The following is an 11,625-nucleotide window of genomic DNA, read 5'->3' as shown; positions in this document are numbered from 1 at the left end:
AAAAAAAAAAAAAAAAAAGAATATCATGTATTAAAGCCAGGCGTGGTGGCACATGCCTATAATCCCCTGCACTACAGGGGCTGAGGCAGGAGAATCACCACGAGTTTGGGGCCAGACTGGGCTACACAGTGCGTTCAAGGTCAGCCTATACTACAAATGAGACCCTAACTCAAAAAGTAAATAAATAAATAGAATTTTTTAAAAAAAATCAAGCACTAAAGGGTTCAAATCAGTCCTAAATATCAGAATCTTACATAATTAAAGTACTACAGAAACTATAAATGCTTTCCTAGGTACCTATTCTGGGCTGTAATAAATGCTTACTTTAACAAAGACTTACATTTGTTATTTCTTTAGCCTCTGTTTTGGGTTCCTTGTTGGTATCTTGGGTTTTAGTAGCAGTTTTAGAGGCAAACATTCCCATAATTCCTTTGGGCTGATGGGAAACCTGTTTGGAGGGAGGTGGGCCATGACCATTGGTGGTCAGCTCATTACTGGCGGGTGTCTCATTTGATGCCTGAAGATTTGGCTGCTCAAATTTTCTGGAAGATGAGGATTCTGCAGGAACTCTGGGGATGGCAGCTGCACACTGTATAGCGCTAAACCTAAGGAGAGAAATGAGAGAGTAAACTGATTTCAGTAGCAAACCTTATTTTCAAACTCTAGCTTCTCTCACATAATACATTCTAATCCTAATATTAAAATATTAAGGAATTTTAAACTAGAATGGATTTTTAAAATTTTGGTATAAAACTCTCATTTTTAGAGAAACAAGTATTAAGAGAGAAGTGACTTGTCCGATATTATACATATAGTTTAGTAACAGAGCTAGGATTGGAATCAGAAGTCTTCTACCACACCATATTGAATACACTTGCTTTTGGGGGGAAGCAAAGCAAAGCAAAGCAAATTCAAGAATAAAAACACACCAAACAATCAATTAAAGATTTAGTAATTTTACCATTCCTGGGGAACCAATCATTATCCCTTGTTTAAAACCTTCCTTATAGGGCTAGGTATATAATAAATATTGACTGAATCAAAATTAAAAGTTTTAGGGCTGGGGATTTAGCTCAGTGGCACCACATCTGCCTCACAAACACAAGGTCCTGAGTTCGATCCCTGGTACTGAAGGAAATAAAAACCCAGAGAGTTTTAAATATTAACAAGTTTCCCCAGTAACTCTCCTGGCTACAGTGGGTCATGCTTTAAAACATGAAAGAAGCTGGGAATGGAGCCACTGGCTCCTATAACTTGTAGTCCTTTATGGCCACTTATTAATTTCTAGTAATACCATCTAATAGTACCAGCAAGCCATTGCACTGAAGGCCAACTGAAGAGTTTGGTGAACCTGCATATACACTTACTAGAACACTCATATTTTCTACATTATAGATATGGCTGTTTCATACAAATCTGGAACATAATGCTCCACATGTTGTAAATGGATAAGTGATTCATACACCCTTCTCAAAGGGTTTAACTTAAAGCAAGCTCAACTTTTCCTTAATAAAGAAAAACATTTTAAACTGCCCCCCGCTCCAGTGGTTTGCTTACTGAAGGTAGGTGAGAACTCTTTGAAGGTCTTACTCATCTTTTTTATTTCAGGTACTCAGCACAAGATCTGGCACACAAGTTTGTCAGGAGAAACATGCTAAAAGAATGTCTGTTTAAGTGTCTGAAAATGAGACATCTCTCTTTGGTGCTTCAACTTGGAGTGGGAAATGGGGGAGGTTTAGAAAATATGTGGTTATGGCAATTATCAGAGATTATAGGCACAACTTCAAGATTAAATGATAGAATAACTGGCCTATGGAAAAAAAAATCCCTGATGAATCATTTCAATTCAGAAATAACTTTATATTGAGCATCCCCAAATCTAGAGTCTACAGCTCCAAAAGTTGTCCACTGATTCATTTTGGTCCACACAAAAAATCCTAACACACATCCTTGCTACACTGTAGCTCAGAACAGACAGACAGCATTTATTTTCACCCACTGTTCTTCCTGTCTAATTCTCCAGTGCTTCCATGTACAAGGAAAGAGCAATGTCTTATTTTTATTGTTAGCATCTAAAGTTGGCCCTGACACAACTCCTTCTCCCTCAGGTCTGCATTCCACACCTTCAGGCCAGCACTGGGAATTGGTAATGAGGAGGAGACTAAGTCTGGCTGGGAGCTTGTCTGAAGACAAGAATTTCTGCTCAATCCTAAAATGTCAACTTTCCTCCTGCTACAGCACTTCTTAAAGCACACAAAATCATGAGTCAGATCTCAGTTGGCCCATAATTGTCAGAACCAACCACAAACTTCATTATTGGAAATAAATTCTTCACATTTCTACCAACAATACTGTAAGTATTTAGGTAAAGTTCCATTAAGTGCTTCCTATTATTCACATTTCTACTTGTTCTCTATTTTAGAGGGCCCTGGGCAAATTCCATTTTTAACTTTTGAGTCATTTTTATTCTTATTTGCTTACTTGCAAATAGATAAAACAGAACTGGTTTTCAGAACTTGAACTGCCAAGACAAATTTTTAATACAGATTTTTTTTTAAATCTAGTAACATACTTTATATAAACTTATTAGGATATTAGTGTTTTCTTGAAATTCTTCTCCAAATGATTCCAGACTTATATATTATTACTCTTCAGTTATACATTATAAACTTATTTACTAAATATGTGTATGCCTATTGCATTCAGTTTTGAAATAAAGGAAAAAATGTCTACCATTAATTCACTCAATGATTATTTACTGAATGCTTACTATGTGGTAAGGTACCATTTTGGGTATAAATAATAGAGACTGTCCCTATTTGAGAACTTAACCTATGTTTGGCAATTTTATATCTATTTCTCCTCATGGAGCTGTCTCTATCAGTTACCCCGCCTTCTCCAGTATCTTCAACCATTTTCTTTCTATGACTCTTTCCTAACACCACAACTTCAAGTTACTCTCAACTTTCAAACTATACACATTTCCTTGGTCTTAACTTTCCTAGCTACTCCCTCTTTTTCCCCCATTTTAAAGTCAAATTTTCTGGAAAGAGTTGTCCGTATTGGTTGACTCATTTTCTCATGTCCCTGTTTACTCAGCTGATAAGAATCTGGTCCCTGAACTGAACACTCTTACCAAGGCTATCCACTAGATCCAACTTACTCTAGATCCAAATTCCTATCTTACTTGGCTTCTTGGCAACAAATGGATACTATCCACCAGTCCATCCTTGAAACTCTTCCCTCAGCTTCTGGAAACCCATCTACACATCATTTCCTTTTTATCTCTGGGTCTTGGGACCCACTTTTGCTGTCCATCCCTTAAAAAACAGCTATCATAAAATACTACTATCTGCCAAATGCTATCGTAAGAGTTTAACATATTTTAATTCTTTTAATCCCCCTACAGCCCTATGAGGGTGGCACTATTATCAGCTTCACTTTACTGATAAAGAAGCTGAACAACAGAGAGGTTAAATAATTTGCCCATATGGTCACACAGCTAGTAACTATGGCCTACAGTTTCTTTCTACACTTCTTTCATTCTATACATTTTCTCTGCATGACTATCTATTGCTAGTACCCAGTTGTTTGCCTATTATTCCTGATTTGAAATCTTTACCTTTACTCTGATTCCTGGTCCTGCTCTTATATTCCCTTTCTTAGTGCTCAGTAGTCCAAGCCAGGAACATGGCATTATCCTTAACACCATGAACAGCAGCCCCACACATACCTTGTGCCCAACCAATTATTTTGGTTTTATGAGCCAGGGTCTTACTATGCAAACTGGATCAACTTTTAACTCATTAAGTAGCTCTGGCTGGCTTCAAAGTTGCAACCCTCCTGCATCAGCCTCCTAAGTGCTGAGATTACAAGTATACATCAAGTATGCGCCACCATACTTAGCATATATTGAAAATTTTTTGACGGTCATGACTCTTTAACCTTCATAACTCTCCACCCAACACCACTATGTTATTTAAGATTATTGTCATCTCTACCCTGAATTACCACAATGTTTCTCCTCTCTCATGACCTCATCTCCAGATAATTCTCTTCTGATCTACCTTCAACATCTATTAGAGTCATCTGACTAAAGTGCAGTTCTGGTCAATTAACTCTATCCAATTAAAAATTTTCAGTGGCTCCAAAGTGTTCTTTAAACTCCTTATCCTAGTAATTAAAGCATTATCAGACTCCAATTAGTACGCTTCAGTCTTCTGATTTCCTGCCTCTCCATCCAAGTTCCAACCAGACACTTACTGTGAGTCCACACAAGCACTGTGTTTTTTCTTATCTCTGTCTTTACTCTTCCACTTCTTTGTCTGGTTATTTCTACTGGGCCTCAGGCCTCAAATTAAGGCACCCTTACCTCTAGGAAGCCTCCTCTGTATTGCCCCCTCACTCTACCCATGTAGAAACGACACAGAATGCCACACCCACATGTGCCTATACTATTCCTCCTATGACAACACTGACAATCTGTACTCTAAGTGCTGGTCTCCCATCAAACCATCAAACCCAGAAGCAGACACTGGGCCATATTCACTCTACAGTGTATTGCATATCAGATTCATCAGATGTCTACTTGATGAATTCAAATGATCTCATTTAGTTATGTGTCAAAGTAGTGGTACTCACAATATATTTGAAGAACTAACTTAAGCTCCTACTGTCACCCCACAAAGTAGGCATTATTATATCTTATTTAAAGACAAAAAAACTAAAGTTTAAGTTGTCCAAAGCCAAAGTGCTATTAAGCAGCAAATCACAAATCAAGCCTACGAGCATCAATTTCCAAAATAACCCATGACTCCCAGTGCTGTGAAGGATACAAAAGATTTACAACATCTGATTCTGGCTATGGAACCTCAAGAAAAATTTGCCTGTGGATGGAAGGCAGAAGGATATCAAATTAGGAACAGTTCTTTAAAGGACAACATCTGAACTAGCTCTTGAATGATGGGTAGGATTTAGACAACAAAAGACTGGGGCAAGGGAGTAACGAGGGGCACAACAAATATTTCTGGTGGTGGTGACAAAATAAATATATGAGAAATAGATTTATGGGGAGTCCACTGGGATATTCAATATGGGTTGTGGCTGCTATTTTTCACCTTATGATGTACTAATAAAACGAGGCATTTGTCTTACTGCAAGATAAATGGGGTTTCACTAGACTTGGCACTCACTCTTAAGAGGCAGCCACTGTGTAAACATCTTACAAAATCAATTTGTAAAGAAGCCCACAAGGAACATTAAGGAGCTTACTTGCTGCAGTTCTGCAAGTTGCTTTTAAGGATGTCATAGTCAGTATTGAACAGAGGCCCACTGTCCTTTAGCATAGCTTTCTGGATGCTGTACACATGGATGCTGGCAGTCACAGCTAGCTTGGACTTCACTGCTACAAGTCAACAGGAAAAGCAGTCTGTTAATATACAAATTTCATAGCATGTGGGGACTTAAGAAACCCTTCTACATTAAAACCATTTGCAATCTGTGGTGATCCAGAAAAACTCTAAAAGGCTCAAATAGCCACATATACAGTATAACATCAACTCTTCTGTCTGCAATGGGGACATTATGACAAGGTAGGTGGTGGTGAGTCATTTCTAAGTATAACACCTGTGAGGGTATCACTCATCCAGTGGACACTCAGCAAATATTAATGAATGATTGATGATGACTACGATGATTGTCCCCAGATGCCCAGTCAGGGAAGAACCTTGCACTAACACATAAAGAGTACTAAGTAATATATACCTGAGAGGATTCAATTTGTATCCCAATTTTAGTTTACAGAAAGCAAAAATATAAAAAGTATTACTAACTAGACAAGTCTACAGAGGAAAAACAAAAGAACGTCATAAAGAAAAATTTTAGATTCTACAAGAGAGAATGTGCCTAACTTGTTTCATGTCTCTGGTGCCTAGTATAGAGCCTAGCATGTAACAGATAATCTATCAACAGAATACAGAATCTTGCCTTGCCTACCATTGCAGGTACAACTGCCTACCAAACTGAGAAAGAAAAAAGTAGATAACCTTACTACCTTGAACATTTCAAAACTGATTTGGTAAGAACCCTCTACCTCTACCCCACTGGAAGTAGCCTGTATATACAAAGCACAGTACTAAGTTTTGTCTTGAGACAGATTCAAAATCATGAAGACCTTATTATAAAAATTTTTTTGAATTGATGTTTTAAACAATAGAATAGTGCATTAATAGTCTTGAAACAGTTGGATTTAATCTGTAAGTCTTTCTTTTAGAAAAACATTCTGTAGTTTCTTTAAAAAAATACTGCTATGAAACACAACACAATATTGAAAGGGTACTTTTTTACAGTTGATGAGATGCCCCATATGGTATTCATGATAGTATTTTGTGTGTCTGTCACGAGTTTTAAAATCTTGTGACAAAAGTGCTTTTTATAAATGTCAGCAGCTATTGGCTTTAAAAATGGGAAGTTAGGCAGATATAGTATCATATTTTAATGCTTCTGAAACCACTAATAAAAGAAATATAAGGTTCTTCAGCTAAATAGCTAAAATATTATATGCAGATGTTAGGGGCAGACTTTTTATTATACCTACATTGCTGCCATGAGAGGAAAAAGGAAAAACTTGCTAAACCACTAAAAAGCTTACCTTCTAATTTATCTTCTCTCACTACTGCAACCTTGTGGCACTGTAAAGAAATAACACTTCATTAGTCTTCAAAATAGAAGAACTTGAAATTTTAAAGTTTCCTTGTCAATAATTCAATTGTACTTGGATATGAGATTAGGAAAACATTAGTATTCCTAAAATATATGTTCTGTTTTTATTAAAGTCAGATTCATTTTTAATTTGTGTACTTTAAAACTTCTCAGCAAGGTTAAGGAAAACAAGAGTATAGATATTGTGACAGTTAATCCTGTCAACTTAATTGGTTTATGAGATATCCAGGAGGTTAGTAAAGCACACTTCTGGGTGTCTGGATAGGTCATGGGGGTGTGACCTTGAGGACTGTGTCTGATCCCTGGCCCTTTCTTCTCTGGCTCTTAAATGCAATGAAATTAGCAGCTTTCCTCCATTATGCCCTTCTGTCATGTCCGATTTTGCCTTGGAATCAACTGACTATGGACTGAAACCTCTGAAACCACGAGCCAAAATAAATGTCTGCTCCTTTTAAGTTGTGGGTGTCAGTGTTTTGCCCTAGCAAAATAAAGGTGACTAATACAGATATCAATTCTACAATACAATAAAATAAAGCATCTCAAATCAGTGAGAATAGAAGAATGTTTAATAAGTGATTTAATGAGAATTACTGTATAACCGTACAGAAGCAGGTAAAAACTAGACCTGCCCCATTTCATATACCAGGATAAATTCTAAATGGGTCTGAGATTTAAACATAAAACAATAAAGACATATATGTAATAGGGGAGGAAAAAGCAGGTGAAATCTTCTATAATCTAGTATTATCTAAGAATGAAAAAGAGCTTCCTAATATAATTCAAAATCCAGAAGTAACTGAAATAATCTGTAAAAGTTAATATAACTTTTGGACAAAACCAAAAAATTTGTAAGTACAAGAATAAATAATGAAGTGAGAAAAAAAACTGGAACTTATATCACAAAAAGGTTAATAAAGCGTCTAAAAATAAAAGATTAATTTAAAAACCACTAATACCTTTAGAAAAATGGTCAAGAGATATAAACAGACACAATTCATAGAAAGAGGAATGCCTGAACCATATGCAAACACATGCTGTGTGGAAACTCACATATTGTCAATGAGAATAAAAAAGAAGAGAGGCACTTGGCTATTCCAACAAAAGTCCATAAACATTTATCCTTTGACCTAGCAATTCTACTTCTAGGAATGTAAACTTAAAACACTCTAAAACATACTAGCAAAGATATATATAAAACTCATATATATACTGAGCTACAGACTGCAGTACTATCTGTAACAGCCAAAGATTATAAACAACACAAAAACGGACTGCTGATTCAGCTAAAGTATATCAATGGAGCCTTATGTGGCTATAGTAAGGACAAATAGTTCTGTAACTGCTATGAAGTAATACTTAAGATCTATAAAAAAAAAACAAAAAACAAAAAGCAAAGTACAAAATAGGTTGTATAGCATAAAAACTTATCTAAGAAAGAGGAGCAATATAAATATATAGTTGCTTATATCAAAAACATACAAGAACAACAAAAACAATAGAAGGGAAAGGTAAAACCAGTAAAATTAACTATGGGAGCTACCTATAAAAGAAAGAGAAGAACCTACCCCACTGAAAGCAAAATGGAAAAAAAAATTGAGTTAGTTTAACTAGTTACTAAATTGGTGGATTTTTTATAATGAGAAATTGTTTTGAGTATTATAAAAACACAAGCTATTCTGTTTTAGCCACCTAAAGTTCCCAGATTAAAAACCCTATCATAATGAGTTACAGTAAAAATCTACAAATTTAATAATTTCCTCTTTCTGGCTCCCTCCTAAAAGTAAGCTATAATCTTCTGTTTTCAGCTTCCTGAAACCTATCTAACAAGTATTTTGCCTCAACAAGCACTAGCCCCATGGACCTGCCCCAATAACCAGGGTTCCTTCCAGAGATCTGCTAATGTTTTCCCTTTCCCTTTTGACTTTGCCTCAAAATCCTAGGTTTAGAACCCTGATCTTCCAAATACTGAGTGGATTTGTTTTTTAGCAATAGATTTCCAGCATGGGAGATAAAACTGGAATGTTAATTTAGTAATTTAAAAGGAGAAATAAAACTGCTGGAGCAATCAGTTCCTCATATTCTCTAGCCAGCATTTTCTTTCCTTATTGGCAAACCATTTGGCAGGCTTAACAATAATCAAGATATTTTCAAGTATAGAATCAGATCTCATTATTATCTGAGAAAGGAAATTAAGCAGACTTGATTCATTTACTCTCAGAGATAAATCTGCCACCAGAATTCTCTCCCCTGTATGGTTCTCAAATGGATACTGTCGAAGTTTGTAGCTACATGTCATGTTTTCTGTTCCTAGATTTAATCTCCTCATCTCTTTTTACTTACTTTAATAAATTCTTAACTTTAGATCCTAGTTCAGAAGATCTGCAGACTCAAAATTTTATATCAACGTATGCATTTCTCTTCAGATTCTCAAAGGGATCAGTGAACAACAACAAAAAAACAATCACTGCAGATTGAGTATCTCTGGTACAGCAATCCAAAATGCTCTAAACTCTGAAACTTCTTGAGCATGAATATGTCAAAAAAATTAAATTCTGAGCCTGTTGTGATGGCACATTCCTGTAATCCCAGCACTCTAGGAGGCTGAGGCAAGAGGACCTCAGTTTCAGTTTGGCCTGGGCAACTTCTTGAGATCTTGCCTCAACATAAAACAAAAATTAACAAAGGGCTACATATACTTCAGTGCAAAGGCCCTGGGTTAAATCTCCACTACCAAAAAAAAAAAAAAAAAGTGGTAAATTCTAAACCATTAAACTCTATTTCGTATGGGATCCCAGTAATGAATGTAACTGTGTTGTATACCTAGATTGTACCAATAAACTCAATTAAAAAAAATTAAAAGAAAAAAAACCAAAACACTTTATTTCATGCACAAAATTATTAAAAATATCATACAAGACTAACTTCTGGCCATGTAAGACATATTTGAAACTTAAATGAATTTCATAGACTTGGTTCCCAATCCTAACATACCTTAATAAGTTTATATAAACATTCCCAAATCCCCCAAATCCAAAAATCTCAAACATGTCTGTCCCAAGCACTTCAGGTAAGGGATACTTAATCTATATTTTAAAGGAATATGATTCCCAAGTAAAAATTTGATTATAACTAGCTTTTTTCTTTTCTTGTTGAACATCTGAGTTGTGGGTTAAAATTTGAACAGGATCAAAATTAACTACAATTGCCCCCAGTATACCTTCAAGAAAAAAGTTGTAGGAAATAATGTAAGTAATTTCCTAATATCCTATTGCCCAAAAAACTGAGTAATAATGATATAGTTTCTGCACCACAGCAAAAATACTACCCAAACTTTCCTGAGTTTTAGATTCAGTCTAAAATTCCAAAATGTTCGTCTTCTTCAATTAGTATTTTAAAACTTCCATAATACTAAATCCTTTTTTTTTCTTTTTTTCCCATGTTAGGTGATAACTCTGTTCATAGTTTCAACACATCTAAGTTCATCACGAGATTCTGAAAACGTGACCTGGACATGGCAGTGCACATATAATCCCCGCACGTGGGAAGCTAAGGCAGGAGGACTGCTTCAAATTCAAGGCCAGCCTGGACTCACTGTGAGTTCAAGCCCAGACTAAACTACACAGACCCTGTCTAAACAAACAAACAAACAAACAAATTCTGAACACTTACAGTATGTCCATTCTGAATGAAACTGCCAGATACCAAATAGGTGACATGCAGTTGGGCTCCTGAATTCTCCTTCCGTTTCCTTTCAACATAATCATACAGCATCCTGTTTGAAAAAAAGGCAAAAGCAATTCATTAGCAACAGTTTTTAATTATGGCTTAAAAGTTAGATATAAAAATCTGAAAGTGCATCATAAACAGAAGAATTTTTACTCAGTCTATGGACAGAATGCTTTTTAAAGTATAGACAATAGATGTACTAGGGAGAGTGGGATCAACTTGTCTAACTTGCACAGTGACACAGCAACTAACTGAAATCTAAAATAGGCCAAAAGGGACAGAACTTACATTAAAACAGTGGCAATAATACATAAAGGATAAAATAATCAAGAATATGTTTAATCACTAGCTAGCTATGTGACCCAAAGTAAGCTATGTTTTTCTACATGAGAGATAAAATTAGTGACTTTCTTAACCTGATTCATTTGGCCTTCTATAACCGGCTCCCACCTCCAAAATCAGAAATTATACATGTGTTTTTTTTGTGGAAAAGACAGTTCAAGGTTTTCAATAGATTCTAAAAGAATTCATTATTCTAAAACATTAAACACTATTATGTACATGATCACAAATCTCTAGCTCTGAGATTATAACTGCAGAATGCAATAGTTTACTTATATCACCCAGTACGTACCCAGAATTAATAACCTGAGAGAGCCAAACACTAAATGCAGAAATAATGTTGCTTTTAGTAAGAGCCTTAAATTCATTTTTGTTTTGTGGTACCAGGGATCGAACTCAGGTCTTTGTGCTTGCAAGGCAGGCAGCGGAACCACTGAGCTAAATCCCTGGCCCCTTTAAATTCATTTTTATCTCCAGCATCCAGCAAATATCAGAAGTTGACCTCTTCAATAATTTAGTTTAAGATCAAAGATATCATTTTGTATTTTATTTCAAGAAACATTTACTGAGCTTCTATGACATAATGTGCTTCTGCCAAGGACAGCCAAAAACTCAAAAATTTCAAGAGAAAGTTTTTACTTTTTGTCCATTTAATATGATGCTGGCTGTTGGTTTTTCATAGCCTTGATCAAACTGAGATAAAGACCATCTATTCCAATTTTTCTGCAGCGTTTTTATCATGAATGGGTGAATTTTGCCAAATGCCTTTTCTGCATCTACTGAGATGATCATATGGTTTTTGTCTTTGACTGTTAATACAGTGTATTACATTTATTG

The 11,625-nt window shown here is 35.6% G+C and overlaps 1 protein-coding gene across 1 annotated transcript in view; it reads right to left on the bottom strand.

The window, feature by feature from the left end:
• The window catches only part of Pold3 (DNA polymerase delta 3, accessory subunit), a 46,252-nt gene that overhangs the window by 21,331 nt on the left and 13,296 nt on the right, over window positions 1–11,625 (bottom strand). The window contains exons 3-6 of the mRNA XM_010603283.3: window positions 10,390–10,492; window positions 6,650–6,689; window positions 5,272–5,404; window positions 341–605 (exon numbers count right to left, since the gene is read on the bottom strand). Coding sequence (XP_010601585.1) covers window positions 341–605; window positions 5,272–5,404; window positions 6,650–6,689; window positions 10,390–10,492 — 541 coding nt within the window. The remainder of the gene's footprint in view (window positions 1–340; window positions 606–5,271; window positions 5,405–6,649; window positions 6,690–10,389; window positions 10,493–11,625) is intronic.

The sequence above is a fragment of the Fukomys damarensis genome, unplaced genomic scaffold (genome assembly GCF_012274545.1).
Source record: "Fukomys damarensis isolate Sample0158 unplaced genomic scaffold, DMR_v1.0_HiC HiC_scaffold_16, whole genome shotgun sequence".
Taxonomy (NCBI): domain Eukaryota; kingdom Metazoa; phylum Chordata; class Mammalia; order Rodentia; family Bathyergidae; genus Fukomys; species Fukomys damarensis.
Note: the sequence above shows the minus strand (reverse complement) of the source record. Positions and strands in the feature narration are given on the sequence as shown.